We start from the raw sequence: 27,921 nt of genomic DNA, 5'->3' as shown, positions 1-27,921 counted from the left end.
CATAAAAATAAGTGAAATAAAAGTATTATGTCCAACTGCAACTAAAAAATATTTTAAAAGGAAAAAAAAAAAAATAAAGGCCTGAGTATGGCCAGGCACCATGGTCCATGCCTGTAATCCCAGCGACTCCAGAGATTAAAGAAGGAAATTTGAGGCCGGCCTCACCAATTTAGCGACACCCTCAGCAAATCAGCAAGACCCTGCCTGAAAAAATAAAAAGGACTAAGGATGTAGCTCAGTGGCAAAGTGTCATTGGGTTAAATTCCCAGAACCAAACACACACACACACACACACAAAAAAAAAAAGGTCTGGGGATGTAGCTCAGTGGAAGAGCGCTTACCTAGCATGTACAAGGCCCTGGGTTCCATCCCCAGTACAGAACAAAAGAAGAAAAAAAAAACCCACAATGGTTCTGAGTCACTGGCCGACCTTCTGTCCCTTGCAATGATGCCCAGAGGCCAGCCACATCAGATTTAATGTGTTTATTCTTCTTCTTCTATAAAATCAGGCTCTCCTCAGGCAGCATATTAACTCCAGAGAGAGAATCAAGGCTAAGAATCACATTGATCAAAAGAACAGGCCTGTACCTGCCACCTGCCCTCGCCCTCCCCCAATCTGGGGAGCAAAGGGCAGTGGTCATGGCCCTGAGGCTCCTAAGCAGCTGGCTGAGGCCTGCTGCCTGGTGCCAGGTGAGCTGGAGGCATCCACGGTGGGCGAAGCCCCAGGCAGGTGGGTGGGTGGGTGCTGAGGTCTGTCAGTGCTTGTCAGTGGGGCGCAGGTTCAGAGATGCCAGGCGTCCCAGGGGTCCACGGCGACCATTGGTGGCCAGCCGCTGCTGTGCCAGGAATGACTGGGCATGGGCAGGCGCCCGCTCCTCCCCAGCTCGCTGCTGCAAGGCCATGCCCTAGAGGAAGGAGGGGTGGTGAGCTGGGCTCAGGTAACTCCAAGGGGCCCCCAGTTCTCTAGCCGCGGAGTCGGTACACTCACCATGTTGTACCAGGCGCTGATGAGCAGCTTCTCTTCCTGTTCCCGCTGACTTCGATTCTTCTCGAAATCCATCTGCAAGGAGGCAAGAGTTAGGGGTCTGAGTGTGCCAGGGGCTGCACCAAGGGACAAGGACACCAACCTCCAGGTGCCGGATGCGGACATCCCGCTCCCGGAGCTGTGTCCTCAGGGTGTGGAGTTCTGGGGTTCCTTCCCCAGGTGGCCGCTGCTTGGGTTCCAGGGTCTGTATGACCTAGAAGTTGAGGGAATCAGTCAGGTGACCTTGGCTTCACAGGCTCCTCTGACACATTGGAGTACATTAAATGTGACAGCCCGCAGCAGCGGGAAAGCATGCTGTGACATGGTGGGCAAAGACCCGGAGGCTGGCAGAGGGTGAGTCTGTAGGAGGCACAGGCAATGGGAGGCCAGGCCTGAGGACCGAAGGGCTCCTGGCGACCTCACCGTGCGGGCCTTGTCCACGTAGCGGCGGTACCGCTCCTCCATGGCCCGCAAGTCCTCGTCCTTCTTCTGCAGGCTGTCCTGCAGCTCTTCAATGCGACGGGCTGCTGGGAGGACAGGCAGCCCCTCAGCTCCACGCTGGGCTCCAGGCGCCCCCGGCCCCGCGGCGGAGCCCCCTTACTGCTGTTGTCGGTGGGTGTCTCCAGCTCCTCCAGGTACTCTCTCTTCCGCTGCAGCTCCAGATCCGCCTCGCGCAGCTTCTGCCTGCGGGAGGGAGGGAGGGACGGGGGCTCACCTCTGGGTTACCTGCTTTTCCTTTCTTATTATTGCAGCTGTACATGGACACAATACCTTCATTTATTTATTTACTTATGTGTCGTGCTGAGGCTCGAACCCAGCGCCTCACACACGCCAGGCAAGCGCTCCAGCCGTGAGCTGTGCCCCCGGCTCTTCTCATCAGCCAAAGGGGCTAAGGCCTCCCTGCTCCCCACCACGTTTGGGAACTGCAAGCCCTGGCCCCTCCATCTCCTTAGCCATCAGGGCCGTGACCCTCCATATCCTTAGTAGTGGCCTCTCTGTCCACCTCTCCCCATCCTACAGTCCCCAAGCTGCTCTGGTCACCATCATCCTTTCCCAACCTCTCCTAGTCTCAACGCTTGTTCCATTTTTCAGCCAGTAGCCAGGGACCTTTCTAAAAGAGATTCTGTGCCAGCGGGTGGGTGGGGGCACAGAGATTATGGTCTACAAGAAACACTTGTTTCTGGGCTGCTGCTAATTTGCTGTCTTTCTAATATGATTCTTCCCAACAGGGTGATGCAATAAACTAATTTTTTTAAACTGGGGGAAAAGGGTTGGGGTCGTGGCTCAGTGGCAGAGCGCTCGTCTTGCATGTGTGAGGCACTGGGTTCGATTCTCAGCACCACATATAAATCAGTAAAACAAAGACCCATCAACAACTAAAAAAATTAAAAAACAAAAAAAGGGGGGAAACCCACACTTTTTTCTAGGGGATGGGACACGGCTCAGCCATAGAATGTTAGCACTCAAGAGACCCTGAGTTCAATCCCCAGAAGCATTTCCTCACCCCACCAAATGTGCTTCTTTTATTAAAAAAAAAAAAGCAATTATCACTTTATCACATGACCTGGCTGAAAATCCCTTTGCGGCTGCCCACTATGTCCCCAAAACAGTCCATGCTCTTCTGCTGGGTATATAAGACCATAGTTGACCCGAGCCGCGTGGATCTGGTCAGCGAATGCTCCCCTCACAAGCAACTCCCCATCCAATGCAGCATGCACCCCCCAACTTTAGCCCCTGCCTTTCCAGCCACCACTCACAGGTGTTCCTCCAGCTTTCTCTTCAGCAGGGTGGGCTGGGGAGAGAAGCAGCAAGAGGTGAGTCCTGAGGTCCCTGAGGGGTGAACCCTTTCCCGAGTTGAGGGAGGGGGTACTCACAATAGCCTACACCAGGCATCGGACAGCAGGAGAGAGAGAGAGAGAGAGAGAGAGGATTACTGGGAGGCATGAGGAAGGACCAGGCAGGGAGGAAGTGGGCACTCACGTCCTCGGTCTTGCCCCCCTGCTCCTGGAGGGCCTTCTGCAGGTCCTCCACCTGGGCCCGCAGCTCCGACAGCTGCTGCTGGTTCAGCCTGCAGGGTGGGGGGCCGCTCAGTGCCGTGCGAGCTCAGTCCTGCTCTGAGCGCGAGGCCCTCCTCCCCCTGGCCCTCACCTGTGCTGTGTCTCCAGCCCATGGCGTGCGCGGTTGGCCTCCTCCAGGTGGCGCTGCAGCTCCTCCTGCCGCTCCCGGTCGGCCGCCTCCTGCTGACACAGCCTCTTGTTCTCCAGCTGAAGCCTCAAGAGTGTCTCCCTGCAGACCCAGGAGGAGTGAACAGGGTTGGGGACCGGTCTTCCCGCAGGCCTGCTCAGGCTGCGAGTCAGCCCAGGAGGGGAACTGGCGGGTGGAGGCAGGAGCAGGATCGAGCCTTGAATTAAGAGCACTGAGGATCCTGCAAGGCGTTGGGGACGGAGTGTGGGTGAGCGGAGCCCTAAGTGAGACCTAAGTGCTGCACAACTGCAAACTTATCCAGAGGGTGAACCAGGCAGGGGTGGGGTTACAGGAGAGGGTTAGATCTGGCTGCAGGAACGGGAAGAGCTGCTGTGAAAGAGTTAATCCAATCAAGGCACAGAGGCTGAACCTAGCAGAGGCTCCAATGAAGACTGGGCCCTGGGGACAGAGATCAAAGTCAGAAAGGCTAGGATGTGGGATTTTGCATGTGGAATAGAAGTAGAAGTTTGGGACCTAATTTGTGTGCTGAGGATAGATCTTGAAGAGGGCCAGAGCCTGGGACCAGTTAAGAGCCGAATCTGGAGGCCGACTAGGAACTGGAAACCCAGACCAAGCAACCAAGGCTAGTGCAGGGGGCGGGGCTGAGGGCGAACCCTGGCCCTAGGGATGGGAACCAGAGTTCTGAGTGACCAAGGATACCTGAGCTCTGCAGGCAGGATCTCCGCAGCTAAGTTTTCCAGGCCCAGTGGGGTGGGATCCAATGAAGGGTCTGGAGAATGGGAGAAAAGTGTTCAGGTCTCTGTGCACCCGCAGTCCCTGGCTCTAAGGGCCTCTTTTCAAGTATCATCTTTTTTTTTTTTTTTGGGGGGGGGTGTACCAGGGATTGAACTCAGGGGCACTAGACCACTGAGCCACATCCCCAGCCCTATTTTGCATTTTATTTAGAGACAGGGTCTCACTGAATTGCTTAGTGCCCCACTTTTGCTGAGGCTGGCTTTGAACTTTCAATCCTCCAGTCTCAGCCTCTCTAACGGTGTGGGCCACCGCAGCGGGCTTCAAGGATCATCTTTAGCAGCTCAGTTCACCCCAGGACACCCCTCCCTCGAACTCCATGGGTCTTCAGCTCACCAGCCTGAGTCAAACCCCGAGGCTGCAGCTGGGCACAGCGCAGCTCCTCGTTGGCCTCCCGCAGGGAGTCCCTCTCTGCCAACAGCCGCTGCAGGGACAGGATGCAAGACGCCACATGAGGCAGGCTTAATCTCCTAGAAAGTGGGCTATTTGGGGATTTGCAGGGAGGAACTTGGACCTGGGACCTCAGCCTCACCTCCTTCTCCTTTGTCACAGACTCATACTTTTCCTCCAGGTTTCGGCACTCAAATAGCCATTTCTCAGCCTTCATGGCCTCCTCCTGCCGCTGGCTCTGAAGTTCCTGCACCTGAATAGAAAGGAGAGCTGCCTGCTGCAGTGAAAGGAGGGCAGCGACTGAGTGCCAGGTGAAGGGGCGGGGCCAGAGGGACCCAGACAAGAACCTGGAGGGGTTGGAGCTTAAGCTTATAAACCCAGACAGGGGATCTGGTCCACATTTAAGACTGTGCGCACGGGGGCGCTGGCCGCTGACTGAGGGTCCACAAGCTCTGCACGCCCAGCTCCCCCAGCCCTCACCTGCCGCCGCTGTGCCTCGAGCTGTGCGCGCAGGGAGCCAGCCCGGCGCAGCTCGTCTTCCAGCTGCCTCGTGCGCTCCGCGTGGCCCGCGTTGCACTCCTCCAGCTGCCGCACCTGCCTCCGCAGCTCCCTCAGCTCACCCAGGCGCCGCCGACAGCTGTTCAGCGTGGCCTCCAGCTGCCCTGCGCGCTCCGAGGACTGACTGTGGGGAGGAGACAGGGAGAGGCGCAGTCGGGGATCAGCAGGGATGCGGGGCCCTCAGGGCGGGGGTGTCAGGTCCCAGGTGAAGGGGTCATGGAAGTGGGTATCAGGGATCTGCCAGGGTAATGATTAGCCAGGGTCATAATCAGGGTACCCTCAGGGGTGATCCTGTGGAGGCACAGAAGAGTGGTGGGGTACAGGAAGTGATAGGGACCTAGAAGGGAATGAGGAAACCCCAAGGACAACCTGGGGGTCATGGGGAGCTCTGGGGCAAGAGTACTGTCGGGTTCTCCGGAGCGCAGTAGCGGTCTACAGGGTGCTTCAGCATTGCAGGAGTGCCAGAGAAAGCCCTTTGGGGTTATGGAAAGCACTGTAGGACAACAAGGGCTGCAGTGGTAGAGTCCTGGGGCGCCCGAGGGGGTCTAGAAAGCATCCTTGGGGGGGGTGTTTGTTGACAATGCCATAGGAGCTGGGAAGTATAATGAGGGACAAACAGACACTGTGGGGATCCAGGAGGTCCACTGAGGTCCTGGCGATGTGGTGGGGTTCAGGACAGTGGGCCTGGGGAATTCAGGGTGGGAGAGTGGAGTCTGGGGTGCTTTCTGGGGGTACAGTGGGCATTTGGGTGTTACAAAAGTGGCAACGCTGGAGGTGTGTGGTAAGCAGCCCTGGGGACCCACCACTCACCGCAGCTCATCCATCTCGTCCTTCAGGGCCTGTGCCTCTTGGGCCAGGCTGGTCAGGGCCTGGTTGCGCTGCTGGAGCTCAGTAACCTCCCGCTGCAGCTCTGCACAGCGCAGGCGCTCATCCTCCCTGCTGCTCTCTAGCCTGGGGGTGGCAGCGGAAGAGAGGGGGCATGTGAGGGCCGTCCTGGTACCCCACTCCAGGGCCCACCTGGCCCTGACCCCCACTGCTGCACCTGAAGTTCTCTTCCTGCAGCTGTTCCAGCTGGGACTGCAGCAGCAGCAGCTTCTTAGCAGTAACACCCGGAGTGACCTCGGCTTGTGACCGGCCCACCCGCTCCCGCAGGGTGGCATTCTCCTGCGCGAGGCTCTGCTTTACCTCTGACAGGAGCACCAACTGCAGGCAAGCCAGGGTAAGCTGGAGCTTAGGGGCCACGCAGGGGACCCTGCCCCCTTGGGCCTCCCCAGCTCAGCCCACCTGTCGCTCCAGGTCCAGACAGTGCTGCCGGAGCTCATCCCCCTCTTCGGCATCCTCACTCAGGAAATAGTACCTGCGGGACTGATATCAGCAAAGATCGGGGGTGAAGAACTTGGGGTCCCAGGAGAAGGGGGATAAGGCTGGGACTGGTAGAGGCAGAGAGAAGGGGGCCAAGGTGTTGGGAGCTGCCACATAGGAACCGAGCGCCCCTTAGCCTTGAGTGATGAGAATGTGGAGCTGTGGCCAGCCAGCCATGGGCTGCGTATGTGAACTGTGGGCATTGAGCACACAAGGTGGACTGAACCGACGCTGCCCCTCTGTTCGGGTGGGTTTTCTCCCTTGCTCTGCCATGATCCCACAAAGCTCATGAGATGGGTGTGGCCTTCCTAGATGTCATAGTCAACCTGCTGACAGCGGACATCACAAAGCTAGACTCAACCCCCTGAAATCTGACCCCTTGCCTCATTTGAATGGCTCCTCCCCAATAAAAGGGTTCAGCACCCGCTCCTGCTCTCTCTTTCTGTGGACCCCTAAGGTTGGAGGAGCCGAGCCGGAGCTGTCAAAGGACCCAAAGAAAAAGGTATTTCTCTGTCTCTGTGTGGTTATTTTGTGCAGCCCAGTTCACCTGGGATGACCCTGAGTATTTTAGTTATGAGATATAAGAGTTCTAGTGGACCAGGGGACTAGGAGAAAGTTGATTTTGGAGCCCTGGGGACCTGTCAAAGGAAAAGCCTAGACTCCCAATGAATGGGACAAGCCCCTCCACCTTAGGCAGCCCTGAGAACCAGTAAAGGGGTCTGGATCTTTATCAAGGTTTCCCACCCTCACCTGTGTATCAAAGTTGCCATATGTCTCCTGTGACAGGGACTCTTGGGTGTCTTTGGTCATAAGCTGGAGATGGGGGAAAGCACTGTGAGGAGCGAGGCTCTCTGAAGACGGCCTTAGACCATCTCCATTCTCCTGTCCCCACAACCAGTTCTGCCCAGTCACCCCAGCCAGAGACTGCCCTCCTGTCTCTGGCACTGAGGGAAGCGAGCTCTACTGAGCCTGCGAGATTGTGATTTAGAGCTGGTAGGTGCTGGCAGAAATATAAGACAGAGATGTCTGGCCAGCTGACTTCCAGGCAGAGCCTTACCAGGGCAGTGCCTGTGTCCAGTTGCCTCTGCCCTGGAAACGCTCCCTCCCCTGACACTCCTCAGTCATCACATGGGCCACCCCACCCACCTCCTGGATGGCCTCCATCACTATGTGTTGAACCGATTCCTCCAGCGTCATGATTCTCTGGATGTGCTCTGGGAATCAAGGTGGGGGTGACTGAGACCCAGGGGTGTGGTGAGGAGGAAAGAGCATTTCCTCAGAGCCATACCCCCAGGGATCCCCTAGCTCCCCTCTAACCCTCCCCATACCCTGCTTTTTCTCGCAGCTGATAGCACAGCCCAGCACCAACTGAAGCAATTTCCCGAGCTCCGAGGGGTCGGAGAACTCGCCAATGAGGCTCACATCTGGGAGGTGCTGTTCTGACACAGGGTGTCCCAGAACCTGAGTGCAAGAGGGAAGGAGGAGTATCAGGGACTCACAGGCCCTCCCCCTTCTCCAAACCTCCTAAATCCCTTTATAGTTACTCACATCCTGGGAGTATTCCACCAGGCTCTGTAAGATCTTCTGCAGATTGCTGACCTGGGGAGGGCCAAGAAGCTATGTTCAGGGGCTCAACAGCCCCCCACCCTGAATCTGTCCCCATTTTCTTCTCTCCACTTCACTACTCATTCCCTGCTCATCTCATCTTGTTTGGGTCCATTTACAAATATCCTCTTCCTTAGAGGTGTCCACCTGCCCTCTTTGTTCATGTATTTCCAAAATCCAATCACTGCTCACCACCTGTCACTGTCATCTCTCACCTGGATGACTGCACCAGCCACCTCTCATCTTCCATTTGGGAATGGAAGCCTTTCTCATGCTAGGTGATGCATCCAGGGGAGGTTTTTGTTTTTGTATGGAAAGCAGCCAGGGGCACTCTACCACTGAGCTCCATCCCCACATCTTCAGAGTTTTGCAAAACTGCTGAGGCTGGCCTTGAATGTGCCATCCTCGTGCCTCAGCCTGGGGTTGCAGGCACAGGTAATAGTAGTGCAAAGCCCCTGAGTGCCTCCAGAACTCTACTTTTATTGTCTTCATGAATCTATTGCTCTTGGAAGTAAATTTTTATGTTGGTGTATGTGTTGTCTGTCCACATCACTAGACTCAGGGCTGTGCTTTCATCTGTTATTCCTTGCTGAATGCCCAACACATGGGTATTCAAGAGCAAACAGTTGGCTGATCACCAGACATCTGTCCCTCTTTCTGGACAGGGCTTTCCGTCCACCACCCAGGATGTGTGTTTGACTAGAATTTCCCTGACCATCTCTTCACCATTCTGTCCCCTAGTCATGAGTCCACCTGTCACCTTCAGCCTCCAGTTGGGACCTGGGTCCTCTGAGATGTCCTGGAGCCATGTTTCATTGAACCAGGAGGGGTCTCTGGGGGAGGAGGGGAGAAGGTGGAATGAGCTGGCTGGGGAACCCTTTTGGGATCCTCCCCCTCAGCCCCACTCACATCTGGTTCAGCACGTGGGCTACAGCAAGGCCGCTGCTCAGGTCCTCGGGGCTGGCACAGGGGGGTGGAACTTGGAACGTCTGCAACTGAGGCGGAAATGAAAGGGCAACGCGGGGATTCAGGGCCTGAGACCACCGAGCCACTCCTCTTTAGCAGACTGTTTCTGGACAAGAGACATCTCACAAGATTGAGCAGGCACTAGCCTGTTGCTACACCAAGCTAGCTCTGCAGGGGAGTGGCTTCTGCACACCTGAGACCGAAGGGGGCGTGGCCTCACTTTACCTCTGCCTAACAAAGTCCAAGCGACCAGGTCAGGGCGGTACTACGAGTCACCTGGCTCTCACAGGCACCACGTGATCAGGCCAGCCCACCTGTACCCCCTCACCCCACGTGAACCAGGCACAGAGGGGCGGGGCCTCACCTGTTCTGTCCACTCAGGCCTGCCACGTGACAGGGACGGGTGCTCAGACTAGAGTCCAACGGCCTGCTAGGCCGGCGACCCCTTCCTCCTTCCAGCCCCAGGACCGAGGGGCGGACCGAGGCAGGGCCAGGGATCCCGGGCTAGGGGAGCGGGCGCACACCTGTCCCCAGCCCCGCCCCTCGACCTACCCAGGTGAGCAGAGACCCGCATAGCTCGGCCTTGTCCACGCTCATGGCTCCGGATCGAAATCCACCCTGGCCACCGAGCCCCGGCGCCACAGCTGCCTCCGGGTCCGCCACCAGCGAGCGCCCGCAGCCCTGACCTCCCGCTCTGCCTAGAGCGCCGCCCCGCCCCGCCCCCTTGGCACAGGCCCCGCCCCGAGCACATGATCTCTTCCAGACGCCAGCTCTTGCCTCCGTCTCCGCCATATTGGATCCGGGCAGCTTTCTGATGCCGATTCTACCGCTAGAGGTCATTGTGGCCCAGGAGTGAGCATTGAGTGGATAGATAGGCACCTCCCCTACTCCCCCACTTTTGGGATTGTAAAGGGCCTCTCCATCCTTCTGAGATGGAGCTGCCCCATCCTGTTATACAAATGTATTTCCTTCTTGCCGCTGACAGAATTTTTTTTTTTTTTGGCACCAGGCATTGAACCCAGCGGTGCTTAGCCATCGCCAGCCCTTTCTTTCTTTCTTTCTTTCGAGAGTAGGAAGGGTCAGTCAGACACAGGTCCTGGGTAGTGCACAGACATATTCACCCAGCCTGAATCAATCCTATACTGAAATTCCCCTGAGTCTTACCGGCCCTTAGACAACCCCCTGCTTCAGATCCTAGGACCAGGCTGAAGTTGCCTGTCCCTTTCCGCCCATCAGGGGGCGCGCAGATCGCAAGAACGCTGCCTACTGGGGCGAGGGTGCGCCCACTCGGAGACCCAGCTGGGGCGACCGAGAGAGCTCAGAGGCATAACAATTATAGTTAACAATAAACTCGCAAATCGCCACTTGTGGAGTGCTTACTGTATGTAGTATCTGCGCTGATTTAAATCCACTACCCTACGTGTCAAGTGTTGTTTTAATTCCCGGTTTTGCAGACGAGGAAATAGTGGCTCTAGGTGGACCCAGCCTCGAAGGAAGAGGGTAAAACACCAGCCGGCGCCCTTTGACCCCGGGGCCACTCCCTTGCAGGCGGGTGGGGTAATGTGCTGTAATTAGAGGTTATTAGCTGTACCCAGAGGGAGGGGCGGGCTCTGCATTGGGGGCGGGTCCAGATCGAAGGGGAGGGGCGCTACTCCCATCCACGCAGAGAGTCTGGAACCAGTGACCTTGTCCTAGGCGGGTGGGCAGGGTGACAACAGTCCCTCGCCCATCAAATGAACATAGTTCCTATAGCCCTAAACACCCGGTTGCAGCCCACTCAGATGCGCAGCCGCACGCACGCTAGAGTCTTGGAGGCTGCTCCACACCCTCACAACCCCTTTCTTGTTTTCCTGACTCCAGCCTCTGGGAGCCGGTGGAGGAGGGTAGAGGAGAAGGGGACTAGGGCTGGCGCTTCCATACGGACTGCTTTAGGCGGGCGGGCGTGAGAACAGCTGCTGCTGGTTCCCCGTCCTGCACCTAACAGAGGAAAGGGTGCTGCCCAAAGGGGGAAACAAATCACCCTGCCCCCAGGTAGCAATGGGAGGTGAGCCAGGAATCAGGGCTGTTAAAAGAATGGAGGGCTGGACCTGCCAGACCTCTAAACATTTGGGGTGGGGGTGGGTCTACGGGATTTTGAAGTTTAGGGAAAATATGGGAATCCAAATATTTAGGGGAATTGGCTTAAATTATTCTAATGTTAGTTCTGATGTTATGGGCATCCAAATGTCTAGGGAGCCAAGATTAAAGGAAAGGTCCCTGCTCTCCATTTGGGGAAGGAGTCACAACCTTCTATTTGAGCCAGCAGGGAGTCCCACATTTGGGGGGAAAGAAGGGAGTGCACATGTTAGTGGGAAAACCAGCAATCCTTGTTTTGCAACAAAGGGGGCCTCGTGCTGGGAAGGGATCTGGGTATCTTCTACAAAAGGCACAGACCCTTCATTTCGGATAGGTACCCCATACTAGGAGGAGGGATGCAAACCTGTTTTAGGGACAGGGAGCCTCCAAAGTTTGGAGGAGTGGTCTGGAGGCCCCAGTATGCAGGTCTGGGTCAGCAGCCCCCAGCTGGATTGGGGACCCCACCCTCTCCTGCCTGTTTCCAGGAACAGCTGGGCCCAGCCTGGGTTGTACTGCTGGGAAGCCAGTGACTCAGCCCCTCCCTGCGGCCACAGCTGGACCCTGGCCCGCCCCCTCCAGCCTGCACATCTGGGCAGGGACCCAGTCATCAGGGCTGGTTTGAGGACCCTGAGTTCCACAACTGGAAGACAGGACCCCACGACTCCTCCCCAGTGACTGACCAGAGCCACTGGATGGACCCCATGTGCCATTACCCTGGGGGACTCTGGCAGGCCCCCTACACCTCAGATACTGACATCCTGCCAGCAACTCCTATCCCGCCCCTCCCCCATCTCTGTGCTGAATCCATGGGACGCGTGCTTGTTTGGGTAGATGTGAGGTGGTGGATCTGTGATTGAGTGTGTATCGGCATCTGTGTCCACTTGTGTTTTGAGGCCCTGGAGTTTGGGCAGCTGGGTATCTGTGTGTGATCTGATGGTGGGGGAGGCTGTCAGGGATTGGGGGAGTGACTAACATTTTTGTCTGTGTAAAACATCCAGGTTTGGGGTGATGCACCAAGTATATCTGTGTATGGCCGGTGTCTGAGTGGCTGTCTCATTCTGTCTTCATCTGTTATGTATTCGTACTTACTACTTGCTTCTCTAGGGTGTCATTTTTCAGTATCCATCCATCCATCCTTTCTTTCTTGGTACTGGGGATTGAATTCAGGAGGATTCTGCTTCTGAGCTTCATCCCCAATCCTTTTTTTTTTTTTTTTTTTTTAACTCAGGGGCACTTTACCACTAAGCTGAGCTAGTCCCTAATAGCTTTATTTTTTTTGAAACAGGGTCTTGCTAAATTGTCCAAGCTGGGGGCTGGGGTTGTGGTTCAGTGGTAGAGAACACGTGTGAGGCACTGGGTTCGATTCTCAGCACCATATAAAAATAAATAAATAAAATAAATGTAAATTGTCCAGGCTGGCTTTGAATTTGAATCCTCCTGCCTTAGCCTCCTGAGTAGCAGGGATTACAGGAGTGTCACCACAGCCAGCTCCTTGTCATTTTTTGTGTGAGAAGTGTGTAACAATCAGTGCCTCAATATGGCCTTAGGTTGTGTGCCTGTGACCATGTCCTACTTTGTGTTTGTCTTTATCATGTGTCTTCTGTGATAGTGTAACCCGGTCATGTGTCCTGGTTTGTCCACACCACTTAGACAATCTGAGTATGTGTGTGTCCTTGTGGCTTTATCTCTGCCACTGTAACCTACTTTGTGCATCTTGTGACAATGGCATGACCGTCCTATGTTTGTCTCTACCATGTGTCTCTGCTGCCACAGTCTTCATACAAGAGGGGTGGTTGTATGACAATCTAAGCCCCAGATGTCCAAGACTTTGTATCGGTGTTCTACTTTGCTTCAATGGTGCAGCATTATCGGTGTCTGCAAATGTAAATACCTGTGTCCCTATCACAAGCCATTTGTGACCCATGTGCCTGTGTGACTCTGCCTCTCCTCTCCGTGTGGGTCTGTGACAGTGTTGTGACCCTGTCCCTGTTTGCCGCAAGGCTGGCGTAACTTAGGAGGGATTTTGCCAGCGTGTGGCAGGTGTATCCTGTGTCTGTGTGACACTGCCGGTCAGAGTTGTTTGTGACCTTGAGTGTGTGGCGGGGGAGCAGGAGAAGTGGGGTGTCAAAATCACACCAGACAGTAGCCCCGGTGGAGGCGATGATAGGCGCAGGGGCGTTGCGTCCCAAGGCTCTGGGCTGCGAGGGCCCCTCCCCGCGCTGCGGGGGCGCGTGCGTCGTGCGTGACGTGAAACACGACAGGGGTCGCTGCGTGCGTGGAGCCCGACGCGGTCGTGCGTGCAAAAGCGGGGACGGAGGCTGGCCCTGCTGCGTGCGTGCGTGCGTGCGAGCGCGCGCGGGGGCGGAGGCGGGGGCTGGGCGCGGGGGCGCGCGGGGCGCAGCACCGCCCTGCCGAGACTTTGGGGCTCGGGTGAAACCCGGAGGGGGCTGCCGTTAACCCCTTCCTGCCCGACCTGAAACCTGCGGCCCCTCGACCCAGCGCACCGGGGCTTCCCCAGCACATGGTGGGGGGCAGTCCCTGCTGGGGGAGAACCCCTCAGTGGAGTTGAGACCCCCCCAGTTGTCATGGAAACCAGAGCTTCCCGCGCAGCCCGGCGCGTGCTTCCTGCTCACTTCCTGTCTTCCTCCAGCTCCCGAGTCCAATGACAATGAGCTTCCCGTTCCCGGTCTCCGGAGAGTGGGGTGGGGGTCAGCGAGGCCTGGGTGTGCGTGACTCAAGACAGCCCGGGGGTCCCTTGGCCGCAACCGACCTCGCTCCCTCTTCTTAGCCCCTGTGACTCACCCCTCGCGGCTTTCCCCGCGTGTGACTCAGGCCCCTGGGAGGGGGCTGGGGACTTTGGGACCCCCTCCAGGCAGCCGGCACTGAGAACTAAGTTCTGGGGACCTTGAGCTCCGGGGGAGGGGCTCCCCTTCCAGAGAGAACCCGCTGCTGAGGCGAGGCGGCTGCTGAGTCCCTTTAGCTGGCCCTTACCAAGGTCACTAGGGCGCTCTCCCAACCCCACCCCAGGCCTCCGGGAACCCAGCTCCAGCACCCCCACCACACACGCGCACCCGCGTACACACAGCCCACAGGAAGTTTTGGCAGAGCCTGTCGTGGCGATGAAACGGTTAAAGCCGTTTTCTTATTCATTTCATCCAGGGGCCCATTTTGACTCAGAGCAAGCGGTGCCCCCTGGAGCCGGCCTCACGGGGCAGGGTTTGTACTCCACCCTGCATGTACCATTTTTAGAGAGGAGGGGGATGGAGGTTGGTGAGCTGGCTGGGGGTCTCGGGTAGCAGCATTCAGAGGGGGCTCCAGCTATGTCTAGGCCCTCATGCTGTCTGAACCTTAGTTTCCCCATCTGAACTGGGAGGTGATTATGACTGGCTCATTGAGTTGTTGTGAGGATTAGATGAATAATAGATAGGACGCTTTGCATCCACAACTGGGCACAGGGATAGTGAAGGGGCTCCTCCTGCCTCAACCCTGAATGTCCGGGTGCCCGCAGAAGCCAGTGCTCCATGCCCCACCCAGGCGCTCTGAGGCCACGGGGTTCATTCTGTCCACCCCCTGCCCCAGGCGGGCACCCAGGAAGTGAGAGGCGGAGCAGGAATGAGGCGGAACCTGTTGGGCCTGTCGCTGCCCTGCCCCCCACCCTCATTCCCGTGCCCTGACAGGGACCCCTCCACGCGGCAGCCCCACCCCCGCTGCCCTGGACGCCTGGGTCCTGACCCGCGGGTGGCCAGAGGGAGGGGATGTCGGATGGAGACAGTGTCTCGGGAACATCCTGTGGACTGCTGGCTGGACAGACAGGAGGGTCAGCCCCTCCCAGGGCAGGGCAGACATCAGCTGGGGGCAGAGTAAACATGGCCCAGGGTGGCCAGACTGGGGGCGAGGGGCAGGGGGGTGGCGCTGCAGGAATGTACACACACAGTTACCCCAGAGAGCCAGATGCACAAATCCCACTGAGAGACTGCCAGCCAGGGACACACAGGGTCAGATGTAGATCTGGGCTAGAGAACCAGAAATGGCTGACAGACACACTGACAGCTGACTCAAAAGCAAGACAGAGGGGCTCAGGTTGTAGGGATGTAGCTCAGTGGTACAGTGTGCGTTTAGCATGAGCAATGTCCTCAGTTTCATTCCTAACACTTAAAAAAAAAAAAAATCTATACACACTGTCAAACAGGCAAAGCACCAACAGGTCAAAAACATACAGGCAGGGTATGCATGGTATGGATAAACCAGCTCTGCACATGGGCGAGACAAATGCACAGTTAACTGTGCATCAGACACACGAGGAAAACACGCGAATGTTGATAGGCTCAGAGAGAAGGTACCATCACTCATTACAGGCACCCTGAGAGCCACCCAAGAGATATGCAGATATCCATGTGCACTGTCAGGTCCTGACACCAGAGGACAGACATACACACACACACACACATACACACACACTCGATGCCCCAACTAGAGCAGATACCCAGAGGCTAGAGAGGCCAACACACACCTCTGGATAGGTGGATAGAGCAGTCACCTACATACCATGGCCAAGTGCCTTAGGCACCCATCACCACAGCTATGGCACACACACTTGAGTGGAGATGAGACCTTACAGAGGAACACTTTGAACCCACTGGCAGAGTGGGTAGATGTGGGCAGAAAGATTGACACATTCGTAGACATGGTCTGGCCAGACGGTCTTACCCAGCACAGAGAGGCATGGATGGCCACAGTTGGGTAGTCATAAACACACAGGCTCAGAGACACCCTGTGGGCTAGCGCGTACACACACACACACACACACACACCAGCCACAAACCATACACATACACAGACTAGTTCTATCTACATACACACGCATCAGCCAAGCATAAACTTCTCTCTCTCTCTCTCTCTCTCTCTCACACACACACACACACACACATATACACGACCAACCACAGAACACACAAAGCAGCCACAGACCTCTTTTTTCTCTGGGTCCCTCTCTCTCTCTCACACACACACAGATCAGCCACAGACCACACACACACAAGCACAACAGGCATGATGGGTTATGAACTCCCAAACAGCCTACATAGCCGTGCACACAGGCCAGCCACGAGCAGCCCATTCCACGGTGCAGGCATGCGCACACATTCCCCTCCACCTGCCTTCCACGCCAGGCAGCCCAGAGCCTCACACAGACAGGCCTCACACCCCCTGCAGGGCTGGGCCAACCCACAGACACAAGCCCATGAAACAGGCCTCACACATTCCCGCACGCCCTGACAGGCCAGCCACAGGTCTACTCCGAAGCCACTCAGATACTCACCCCCCCACTTTGCTGAGGTTCTATGGGGTGCTAGGCTCTGCCCCCCCAGAGATCCTGGCACTTCCTCTCCCCAAATATCACCCCCACTTCCCTCTCTCCCTGCTGCTCTCCACTTCCCCTGGAGGCCCAGTGCACAGCCTCAGACCCTGCGGTGTGTGGGTGTCTTCTCATTACATCTCCCATTAAAGGGGACACCTGGGATCCCAGTGATGCTCAGGCCCCCCAAGCTTCACCAACAGCACTGTGGGAAACTCCCCCTATGCCCAGCTGAGTCAGTGTGAAGAAAGAGCCGGCTTCCAAGAAACCCAGCAGCTTCCTCTCTGGGAGAGGGGGTGAGGGACCCCCCAAACCACAGGGGTTTGGGAGGAGTGGCTGGCAGGCTAGGGGTTCCTGGGGAAGGGCCTCTGGGATTGATTCTCAGCTTCTTCTGGCCCAGGCGCCTGTCCACACCCAGGGGCAGGGACGCGGGAGGCTGGGTGCTGTGACTTGTGGGTTCTCGTCCTGGCCTGCCCACTGGCTGACTCATGGGCAGCCCCCAGCCCAGTTTCCTGGTGAAGGCCCTGCCAGTGGCTGGTCAGTGGAGCCAGGGAGGAGGAGGGTCATCAAACTATTTATAAGAAGGAGAAGTCCCTCCGTGCCAAGACCAAAAGCCCCAGAGAGACCCGTGGGTGGGGGTGGGTGAACTTCCTCCTTACCCGGTCCCCCAAGCCCCAGGGATATGGGGGAAGCCTGGGCAGGGACTGCTCAGCCAGGTGCTGGTCTGAAGCCTAGAGCCTGGGCAGTACCCAGCTGCCAATCTCAGCGCCCAGGCCAGGTGGGGGAGGGGGCTATCCTCACACCCTCCTCACCAGGCAGGCCTGGCGCCAGCGGGGCGGCATGAGGGGGTGGTGCCCAGGCCACAAGGGTGAGACTGGCAGGGGCCTGGAACCGGCTGTACCAGCTTGGCTGGGCCCCCGCCCTTCCTTGCTGGCCCTTTCCCCACCCCCTGCTCAAACACCCATATAGAATGCATGGCACGACCCCACTTCAACATAGTGGCTCACCCGCAAACACCATGTCCCCTCATCCTTTAGCCAGCTTCATTTCTCCCCCCATGTAAAGAAGACCCTGTGCAAAAGGACCCGCAGAATTTGGCATGCGCTTGGCACTGCACAGATGCCTGTCTGGTTGTGATCATCCACAAAATAGTTGCTAATGCTCCAGAGGCAGACAGCACTTCTAGCTATGGAACGTCACATGAGTTCCTCAATCTCCTGCACCTCCATTTCTCATCTGTTAAATGGGGACACAAAGAGCAAACATTTTGCTGGGCTGTTGGAAAAGTCAGTGACTTACTTTATGAAAGCCACTTAGAACAGTGTCTGGCCCATGGTCAGAGCCATATAAGTGTTACCTATTAAAATAATAATTACTATTTCTTAGTCTGTCTGCCTGTCTTAAGTGTCTCTGAGTCTGTCTGACTGCATGACACTACCTCAGCCTCCATGTGTCTCTCTGGGCATCTCTCCCTGTCCTGGCCCTCTGCCCTGTACACCCATTTTTGCTTTTAGGTCCTTGTCCTCCTCTCAGTCCTCTTTGGGACTGCCTGGCCTCTCTCCAGAGCTCCCCTCTGGCAAGGGCAGCCTCAGCTCTGGCCACTAATGACTCACTGTGGACTCCTGGGCAGTGGAACCTGCATATTGGCTTCCCAAGGTGCTGCCCTCCAGCCTGCCCTGCCCAGCCCCCCAACGCTGCCCGCACTTCCCTGCGGGCCAGGCCAGATGTCAGCTGCAGTTATTAGCATGGGCAGGAGACACAGGCCTGGCAGCCTGCCTGCCAGACTCAGCGGCCTCTGGAATCTCCCTTGAGCCTGGGGCGGGGGAGGGGAGCCACTCAAGCGAGGGGAAGATGGGAGGGGCACTTAGGGGTCACAGGGACCCTCCCCAGCCTCTTCTGGGATCTTCCTCCCAAGTGCCACTGCTCCACTGGACTTCCCCCGTCCTCTCATAGCTCGGTTTTTCTTTCATCTTTCATTTTCCTTCTCTCCACCATGCTTGGTGAGCTCTGAGCCTGCTCCATAAAGGCAATTTAGCCCTGTTCTCAGCCTCTCTCTACCCTAAAAAAGCTTCCATCCTCCCACAAAACAGAGGCCCAGAAGGTTGACAAAGAGGGAGAGATTTGGTCTCTCACCTCTTGCTCTTGTGGGTTACTAACTGCTTGGAAGTCCCACCTTAAGTCTAACTAGAAGCCTATCTAAACCTCCTCTCTGCCCTCCGGGGGAAGAGGCTGTGGGGTCTCTCATATTCTCCCCTTGGATTTTGATGTACTTGGACTGGTGGGAAGGGAGCCCTCAGATGAGGAAGACACCCTGGCGAAGGAGAGAGCCTTCCTCTAGATATTCTGGATGGTAGAAGAGACCTCCAGACTAAAGTGGGTCCTGGCCCACCTGAAGGAGAGAGGGGTATCCAACCCCTTGGGGTATGAGAAGAAAGGGAAGGGCACCCTGCTCGAGGGAGGAGACAGCCGCACAGCCACGGTGCCAGCCTGCCCAGGCGCCTGGGACGCCTGGAGGCATCAGCCCGCCCCCTCCGCGCCCTGTCGGGCCGGGGGCGAAGTCCGACCCAGGCCCTCGGGCAGGCGGAGACCTGCCAGGCTGGGTCGGGCCGGGCCGGGCCTGGCAGCACGCAATCCCAGAACGGCTGGGCGGGGCCGGGCCGGGCCGCCGTGGGGGCCTCGGGGGCGGCGGCCGGGGCTGGTCCGGACTAGCCGTCCGGGGGCCGGGCGCGCCCTGGGACCTGGCAGCTACCAGGGCTCCTGGCTCCTGGCTTGGGGCCCCAGGACAGCGCTGGTCACACCCCTTCCTATTCCCTAATTTGGGTGTCGGGGAGAAACTCGGGGGTCGCCCCGCCCTCAGTCCCGCCTGCCGACTCTGGCCTGTTGCCTTGGCGACCAGGCCGGCTGCAACCCCCTCCAGAGGGCTAATGGAACAGTCCCCACGCTGCCTGCCTTCGCGGTGGTCTGCAGGAGCCGCGGGCGGAACCATTATACTGAAGGGGGGAAAAGGATGGCGAGGCCTCTGTGGCTGGGCTACTTCTGCTCACCCAGGCCTCCACGGGGGTCGCATGCCCAGGTTCCTCTTGCCAAGAGCAGAATGCAGCCGGACCCAGGGCGGGGCACAAGGTCCCGTAGGATCCGAGTGACGGAGACTGGGCCGGGCTCCTTCCCCCGGGGCTGTTGCCACACTTCCTGCCTCTGCGCTCTTTCCCCAGCCTGTTTCTAAGGAAGGGAGTCGGGTTGGGCGACCGCACCCCGGCCGTCCGGCAGGGTCTAGGCTCCTGGAGCTGACAGGGTGTCGGGCAAGTCCCGTGTCACTAGGGGAGGGCTTTTGGGATGGGGGACAGAGTATACAGGTGCCAAACAGTCCCCCATAAGGGAGAACTCCAGTCATGCAAGATGTAGCAGTACCTGTCTCCAGGATCCTCAAAGCCCCCTCTTGTGGCATGTCATTGTCCACTTAGCTCCTAAGATGTGCCCCGAGCCTTCTAACTGTATTTCATTAGGGCTTTGCAGAAGATCACACCTTTGACAAACATGTCCCCCTCTTCTATCCCACATATTTTTACATCTCATTGTACCCTAGGATTCTTGCTCACTGTCTGCTACCTAGATTCCCCCAATTCCTTCTCCTTCCCACTTATGCGGGAATCCTCAGACTCTTCCATGGACTCAGGGCCCCCTATTCATATGCTGGGAACAGTGGTGGATGCTGGAGAGGCTGAGGCAGGAGGATCTCAAGTTAGAGGCCAGCCTCAGCAACTTAGAGGCTCTGAGCAACTTAGTGAGACCCTGCCTCAAAGTAAAAAATAAAAAGGGCTGGGATATGGCTCAGGAGTTAAGTGTCCCTGGGTTTAATCCCTGGGGGGGATACACACACACACACACACACACACACACAGAAAAAAAGAAGCAAAGAAAGAAACCCTATTAATTTCTTGCATAATGGATCCTGCAGCTCTGCCCCCTATGATCTCTCCCCTCTTATCTCCTGTGAATATTCCAGTCCCTCAACCCCTTTTTGCCTGGGACCCCCAGTTAATTTCTGGATCAGGAGTCTCCTCACCCCTCCTGACTTTATCGGGCTTAACCTCCCTTCCCTACTTTCTGGGGAAGTGTGTTGGCAATCCTTCAACCTCTCAGCTACTCCGGGTCCCTCAGACCCTTCGCGGTCCAGCTTGGGACCCCCTCCCCACCCCCTATGTACCAGGTCCTTAAATCGACCCTGGTGAACTCCATGGGAATCATCAACCTCCTCGCAAGTCCCTCCCGCATGTGCCTCGGATTTTCAAAGCCTCCTTCCACGCGTACCCCGTAGTCCCTCGAGCCCCTCCCCCCTGCAACCCCGCCGAGCTCCCCGGCCCGTGGCCGCTGTTTACAAGGACACGCGCTTCCTGACAGTGACGCGAGCCGCCTCCTCCCCTTCCCCACGCTCCAGAGGGGGGCGCGGGGGCCCGGCTCTGGCGTTGGCCAATGGGAACGCACTTCCGCAGCTGACAAGCGCGGTATAAAGGCTTGTGGCTGCGACTCAGCGGCTGGGACCTTGAGCGCAGCCGGGCAGCCTCGGAGCCAGCAGGGAGCGGGGAGCTGGGGGAAGCGAAGCCGAGAAATCCAGCGCGCCTGAGAGGGTGAGAGGGGCTCGGGAAGCAGGACAGAGCTTTCGCTCAAGGCTGCCAGCTGGCTGCTCCTGGTCGGTGCCAGCCCCTCACGACGCGCGACCAGACACCCAGTCCGGCCACTGCCGCGGACAGCTCGGCACCCGCCAGAGCGAGGCCCGGGGCGGCCCCGCAGGGACCCTCCCCAGACCGCCTGGGCCGCCCGGATGTGCACTAAAATGGAACAGCCTTTCTACCACGACGACTCATACGCAGCGGCGGGATACGGTCGGGCCCCGGGCGGCCTCTCTCTACACGACTACAAACTCCTGAAACCGAGCCTAGCGCTCAATCTGGCGGACCCCTACAGGGGTCTCAAAGCGCCCGGGGCACGGGGCCCCGGCCCTGAGGGCAGTGGTGCGGGCAGCTACTTTTCCGGCCAGGGCTCGGACACCGGCGCATCTCTGAAGCTCGCCTCCTCAGAGCTGGAGCGCCTGATCGTCCCCAACAGCAACGGCGTGATCACGACGACGCCCACACCCCCGGGACAATACTTTTACCCCCGCGGGGGTGGCAGCGGCGGAGGTGCAGGGGGCACAGGGGGCGGCGTCACCGAAGAGCAGGAGGGTTTCGCCGACGGCTTTGTCAAAGCCCTGGACGACCTGCACAAGATGAACCACGTGACACCTCCCAACGTGTCTCTGGGCGCCAGCGGGGGGCCCCCGGCCGGGCCCGGGGGCGTCTATGCTGGCCAGGAGCCACCTCCTGTCTACACCAACCTCAGCAGCTACTCCCCAGCCTCTGCATCCTCCGGAGGCGCCGGGGCCACAGTCGGGACTGGGAGCTCATACCCGACGGCCACCATCAGCTACCTCCCACACGCACCGCCCTTTGCCGGTGGCCACCCCGCGCAGCTGGGCTTGGGTCGCGGCGCCTCCACCTTCAAGGAGGAACCGCAGACCGTGCCGGAGGCGCGCAGCCGCGACGCCACACCGCCAGTGTCCCCCATCAACATGGAAGACCAGGAGCGCATCAAAGTGGAGCGCAAGCGGCTGCGGAACCGGCTGGCGGCCACCAAGTGCCGGAAGCGGAAGCTGGAGCGCATCGCGCGCCTAGAGGACAAGGTGAAGACACTCAAGGCCGAGAATGCGGGCCTGTCGAGTACAGCCGGCCTTCTCCGGGAGCAAGTAGCGCAGCTCAAACAGAAGGTCATGACCCATGTCAGCAACGGCTGCCAGCTGCTGCTCGGGGTCAAGGGACACGCCTTCTGAGCGCATCACCCACCCCCGTACGGACACCCCCCCAGCCTGGACGGCTGGGTGCACGCCTCCCACTAGGGGAGAGGGGGCAGGCGGTGGGCACCCGCCCTGAGGCCTGGGATGCCGCAAACCACACTGGACTCCGGCCCGCCAGCTTTGCGCCCAGTCCTTCCACCTCGACGTTTACAGGACCCCTTCCACGTTTTTGTGTTTTTTTTTTTTTTTGTATTTTTTTTCTGTTGGAAACAGACTCGATTCATATTGAATATAATATATTTGTGTATTTAACAGGGAGGGGAGGGAGGGGGCGATTGCGGCGGAGCTGGCCCCGCCGCCCGGTACTCAAGCCCGCGGGGACACTAGGGAGGGGACCTCCGCCCCCTGCACTCCCCCCTCTGCACCGTACTGTGGAAAAGAAACACGCACTTGATATCTAAAGAATTTATTTTAAGATGTGTGTGTGTGTGTGTTTTGTTCTTTTTATTGAATCTATTTAAGTAAAAAAAAAAAGGTTCTTTATTAATTTCTGTTGTCTTTATTTTTCCCAAGCTAGGCGGGTGGAGGGAGGAGAGTACTGGGCTATCCCACCCCACTGCTGATTGCGGCTCGCTTTTATGTGTATCCCTCTTTTTTGTCCAGGCATTTTAAGGTCCCAGCTTGGGCGTCCAACCCTCTCCAGGTCCCCTTTTTCCGGAGTTGGAAGGTACGGGTGAGGGACCGCCAAGAAGCACAGCACACGGGCAAGTCGCTCTGGGCGGGATGCGAGGTGCGCAGGCGTGGCCCCGCCCAGCCGCTCGCACCGGGGCTTTCCCCGCTGACGCAGCGGAAGCGCTGCCCATATATGGGCCGATTCTGCCCAGTGACGCTACCGCGGTCTCTGGGCAGATTCCGGGAATCCCCTCCCCCGCTCTGCCGGGCAGGGCCGCGGCGCCGGGAAGGGGGCCGGGATTTTCCCGGGCGGGCGGCTGCCTGGGCCCGGAAAACCCCAGGCCTGGGTCCAGAGCGCCCGCGGTGGGCGGGCTGCTCTCTCCTGGACTCTAGGAGCCACCCCCGAGCCTCCCTCAACGGGCTGGCGCCTGGGCCCCGCCGCGCCCACGCCCCCTGTCTGATCTGACCCGGGCGAAGGATTGCCGCTGCCTCTGCGCGGTTGCCGACGCCGTCCCCCACAACTCCCGCCAGGAAGGGCGGCGCCCGCCTGCCAGTTTCCCCTCCCGGGTGCCAGAGCGGGGCGACTGCCAGGTCCGGTCCTGCCAGGGCGCCTACTTGGGCCTCTGGGCGCCACCACCACCCTTATGCCATGACCCCTGTTCTACAGCTGGGACCAGGGAGGAGGCGGGAACTACTGGAGTGCCCCGGTAGGGTCTAGCTGGCCTGGAAGTTGGAATCCTCCAGAGCAGAGAAGAAACCAGGTCATTGCGGTGGGGCTGGCAGAACAGACACTTTCGTTAATCCATGTATAAATAAATACAGGAGGGGGTGTGTGGCTCAGTGGTAGAGCACTTGCACAGGAATGAGAGAAGCCCAGGGTTCCAGTCCCATCACCACTAAAAAACAACACACACACACACACACACACACACACACGAAAAATAAAAGAAAAAGTAGAAAAAACTCGAAGGGAGATGAGATGAGTGACCCTTAATACTGCCTGAGTAGCAGTATTAATAGAGGTATATAGATTAAATGAGCATATTAGCCTTGTTCTTTGGAAAGAAATGGGGTGCTCAGAGTGACAAAGCCACTAGCTTAAATACATGCATCATCAAAACTGCACCCCCTGGGAACACTGCCTTGCTTCTAATGTCTGCCTCCTAAAGTAATGCTCACCCTCCCACAGCAGGGGTATACCAACAGCCCTTCCTTGGGACTGGGAATGGAACTCGGGCTCCTACTGCTGGTTCTGCTTTCAGGACTGTGTTCCCACCTTCTTCCCCCATAAGACTGAATTTAACAGGGATCCTTCCAGTGCTAGTAACTGTTAACTGGGCCTTAAGTAGAGCCTGGTGCTTAGAACTTTACATACTTTTAACTTGCATAGTCATCTGGGCTGGTAGTCTTCCTTCCCAGGGAAGAGCACAACTGTTAAATGACATCTGAACCCAGACTGGCCGATGGTATGGTATAGATGCTGAAATGCATGGCCACGTGTCAGGATGTAGGGTGTTTTGAAACCTATCCCCCCTCCTAGGGGCACCAAGCATCCTCCCAGGCCCTTTGGAAACTTCTCAGGCAAGGAGTCAGCAGTGCATGAAGTAAGGCCGCCACCTTGTGGTGAAAATTAGTAAACACAGGGTCGGTTTTCCAGGGCGCAAGTGCCCAGCCTGATAAAACACACCAACACAGAGTCATATCTGTTCCTAACACTTTATTGGTCACCTATATACCTGTACCCAGTTGGATAGAAAGGGGTCACTATTAACCAGATCCCATGTAGGGGATGAGAAAGTGGAAAGCCTTGCCTAGTTTACCAGGCCTCCCCCATACTATGGAGTTTGGAAGGGGCAGGTCCTGCCTTTCTTGGGTCAGCACAGAGCACCCAGGTAGGAGCACAGATGGAATCCAAGGACACAGGCTCACTGCCTGTTTGTCAGCCTAGTTGTGCTTGGAAAAATATTCCTTGCTGTCATCCACGTTGGGCTTGATTGTGTCACTGCCAGGCTTCCAGCCAGCGGGGCAAACTGTGGAAAGATACAGGGATGCACACATGAGACTAAAGTCCCATAATCAAGCTCAGGGGACGAACAGAGGGCATGCCAGATCCTGGATTGCAGAAGACAAAGCTAGAACCAAGTGGTCCAGGCCGAAGAATGTGCATATTAAGAGAAGCCCCCTCAAGCTCAGCTGCAGTATCTTCTAGCTGACATTTTCCTGTTCTAGCCTTCACTTTTTTTTTTTTTTCCTTTGGCCCCCTTAATCCACTTTCTCCCTTGGCCCTAATGGACTTGGGGAACCTGGAGTTGGGTTTCTCTTCCACATAAGAAGATACTCTGGGTGGGTCTGGATATATAGCTCAGTTGGTAGAGTGCTTGCCTTGCATGCACAAGGCCCTGGGCTCGATCCCCAGCACCAAAAAACAAAACAAGATACTCTGATCAGACTGGGGTGTGGCTCATCTTTGCCTAGTATGTGCAAGGGCCTAGGTTCCATCCCTAACACCACAAGGGGGTGAGGGGAAGGTACTCTAATCTTTAATGCAAATAATATTATTCAAGCCTGACTTGGAACATGCCTTCTCAAATGACTTTTATAGATCTTTATCACCTCCTCCCAGCTGCCTGTTTTTTCTTTCTTCTTCTTCTTCTTCTTCTTTTTTTTTTTTTTTTTGTAACAGGGATTGAATCCAGGGGCATTTAACCACTGAACCACATCCCCAACCCTTTTTATATTTTATTTAGAGACAGGGTCTAACTAAATTTTTTAGGACCTTGCTAAGTTGCTGAAGCTGGCCTTGAACTTTCAATCCTCCTGCCTCAGCCTACTGAGCCCCTGGGATTACAGGCTTCCGCCTAGCTGCCTGCTCTTGTATTGGAGCATTTCACCTGACCTTACCCACTTCCAGGATGGAAACTTCCTGCAGACAAGGCCCTGAGCTGAATTTTCTTTAGGGCCCTAACATCCATTCCACACAGGTGCAGGGGCAGGCAGTGAGTGTCCTAGTGATTGACAGTGGAGCTAAGGTCATATTCATGCGTGAACATGAATGTGTGTATCCACTCACCTTCCCCATGCTCATCTGTATATTGGAAGGCCTGGACCAGCCGCAAAGCCTCATCCACAGAACGCCCCACGGGCAAATCATTAACAGTGATCTGGCGAAGGACTCCCTTACCATCAATGATGAAGAGGCCCCTGAGGACATGATGGTTCATGATAAGGAGCTGGGAGCTCCCACTTCCAGGGCCAGGGAAGGGAACACCATCCCACTGCCTGGTCATCCTGGGGACAGGGCTCCCAGAAGTGGATTGTGCATCCCCTCCCTACCTGTAGGCAATGCCCTCATCGCTTTTCAGCACGCCATAATTATGGGACAAGCTTCTGGTCACATCAGCAAGCAGGGGGATGTTCAGGGGGCCCAAGCCTCCCTCCTTCCGCGGGGTGTTGATCCTGGAGATAGGGGAGACCAGGTTGGGACCTCAGGATGTCTGACAAAGCAGGGTCCTCACCCTGTGAGCCTGGGAGTGATAAGGGTTGAAGTGGGAGTGCTGGAAACCACAGATAAGGGGCCTTAGAGCAGGTCCTGCAAGCCCCACCCGCCCCACCCTGGAGGTGTAGGGGCTGTATCCCCATAGCTGGGACAAGAATCCTGCCATGTCCAGCCAAGTGGCTTCATATGGCTGGAGCAGTAGCAGTAAAGAGCTAATGTCAGAGTCCCCATCCTCCTCTCTGCCTGTGTCCTGGGGCCCAGCCCTTCACTTGGTGAACTGGAGTTTCCACCTTCATGAAATAGGACAATACAGCCTGTCTTCTGAGAACTGAGAGAGATAAAGCATCTGCAACTTCACGGGCCATGCATCTAGCTGCCAAATGTTAATTACTGTCATCATCCATCCTGAAGGACTTAGGAGTCATTATTTCCATTCTTTTCTAGATGAGGAAAGGGAGGCCACAGGCTTGGTTCTACTGTGTGAGGTTAGCTGCATCCTCCCTCCCTGGTCCCTGCTCCTACCAAGCCAAGTGGGTGAACTGAGAGTCGACAGAGACACCCAGCACCTCGCAGCCCAGCTTGCGGAAGTCCTCAGCATGTTCGCTGAAAGCGATGATCTCCGTGGGGCACACAAAAGTGAAGTCCAGTGGGTAGAAAAAGAGGACCACGTACTTCCCTGGGGTCGAGGGAAACAGATGAGAAATTAGGACCTAGCCTCTCTGATCCGTGGGCCCGCCCCCACCTGGACCCCCGCCAGGCCGTCTCACCTCTGTAGTCAGAGAGCTTCACCTCCTTGAAGGCACCATCCACCACCGCGGTGGCTGTGAAGTCAGGGGCGGGCTTTCCGATGTGCGCGTTTCCAGAGGCCATGACTGAAAGCCAAGACCCGCGCCGATCAGTGCACAAGGGAAGACCCTTTGTCCTCCCTTTCCAAGGTCACGCTGCGTGCTGGGCCCAGTTACGGAGACTGAGCAGAGGAGGCCGCGGCGCTCATACTCACCCTCCCCGCTGCCGGTTCTACAAGGCCGGGAGGCTGCCGGAGACCCGCCCCCTTAAGCAGAATAAAAGTGGCAGGGCCACTGTCCCTAGGCCCCACCAGTGAGTGAGCCTGAGCACGGTGGCGCAAGCCCTGGTCCAGAAGAGATGTCGAGAACCTCTGGGGCAGGGTGTGGGGAGCCCGGCTATCGGGCCGCCGTACTCCAAGGCTGGGGCCTCAGTTTCCCTCGCAAGGACAAAGGCAGCCACTATGGCGGATGGAAAACAAAGGCGGCCAGCAGGGAGGTCCTAGTAGGGTCAGAACTCAGGACGGGGGCTCACCCCCATTCAGATGTACACCAAGTGTCCATACCTGCGTGTGCAAGAGACGGACACCCTGAAGAACAGATGCACCGACTCGAGTTCTCAAAGCCAAGTGTGCCCAGGGCCGCGGAGTCTTTTATGCACCGCCCGAACCGTGACGCGCAGGGCTGGGGCGGGGCTGGCGAGCCGAGCGGTCAGGTCCACTGCGCCGGCAAGGGAGGGGATGCGGCGCGGCTGGGCCTTGCGCCTGCGCGGTG

At 57.2% G+C, this 27,921-nt stretch overlaps 3 protein-coding genes across 4 annotated transcripts; 1 reads left to right on the top strand and 2 right to left on the bottom strand.

The window, feature by feature from the left end:
• Positions 1 to 468: 468 nt before the first annotated feature.
• Hook2 (hook microtubule tethering protein 2) lies at positions 469 to 9,587 on the bottom strand. 2 transcript variants are annotated; one of them, XM_076847641.1, is made up of 22 exons: positions 9,455 to 9,587; positions 8,846 to 8,931; positions 8,697 to 8,769; positions 7,880 to 7,930; positions 7,660 to 7,792; positions 7,478 to 7,545; positions 7,082 to 7,144; positions 6,254 to 6,334; positions 6,012 to 6,172; positions 5,780 to 5,920; positions 4,892 to 5,093; positions 4,554 to 4,664; positions 4,358 to 4,445; positions 3,929 to 3,998; positions 3,173 to 3,310; positions 3,005 to 3,092; positions 2,782 to 2,816; positions 1,626 to 1,708; positions 1,448 to 1,551; positions 1,128 to 1,238; positions 989 to 1,060; positions 469 to 905 (listed from the first exon to the last, which is right to left on the bottom strand). In XM_076847641.1, the coding sequence occupies exons 1-22, from the start codon at positions 9,497 to 9,499 to the stop codon at positions 756 to 758; spliced, it is 2,154 nt and encodes a 717-aa protein (XP_076703756.1). In that variant the 5' UTR covers positions 9,500 to 9,587; the 3' UTR covers positions 469 to 755. The 2 variants fall into 2 exon arrangements, with proteins under 2 accessions (XP_076703756.1, XP_076703764.1); XM_076847649.1 differs by having other exon boundaries at positions 1,448 to 1,548.
• An 11,324-nt stretch (positions 9,588 to 20,911) lies between these two features.
• On the top strand, positions 20,912 to 22,744 carry Junb (JunB proto-oncogene, AP-1 transcription factor subunit). The gene has a single exon (XM_076847887.1). It carries the CDS (start codon positions 21,190 to 21,192, stop codon positions 22,231 to 22,233), a length of 1,044 nt encoding a protein of 347 aa, XP_076704002.1. The 5' UTR covers positions 20,912 to 21,189; the 3' UTR covers positions 22,234 to 22,744.
• Positions 22,745 to 24,571: 1,827 nt separating this feature from the next.
• On the bottom strand, positions 24,572 to 27,840 carry Prdx2 (peroxiredoxin 2). The gene is made up of 6 exons (XM_076847922.1): positions 27,714 to 27,840; positions 27,133 to 27,237; positions 26,888 to 27,041; positions 26,203 to 26,325; positions 25,940 to 26,070; positions 24,572 to 24,899 (listed from the first exon to the last, which is right to left on the bottom strand). The coding sequence occupies exons 2-6, from the start codon at positions 27,233 to 27,235 to the stop codon at positions 24,814 to 24,816; spliced, it is 597 nt and encodes a 198-aa protein (XP_076704037.1). The 5' UTR covers positions 27,236 to 27,237; positions 27,714 to 27,840; the 3' UTR covers positions 24,572 to 24,813.
• Between the last annotated feature and the right edge of the window lie 81 nt (positions 27,841 to 27,921).

The sequence above is a fragment of the Callospermophilus lateralis genome, chromosome 1, assembly GCF_048772815.1.
Source record: "Callospermophilus lateralis isolate mCalLat2 chromosome 1, mCalLat2.hap1, whole genome shotgun sequence".
NCBI lineage: Eukaryota > Metazoa > Chordata > Mammalia > Rodentia > Sciuridae > Callospermophilus > Callospermophilus lateralis.
Note: the sequence above shows the minus strand (reverse complement) of the source record. Positions and strands in the feature narration are given on the sequence as shown.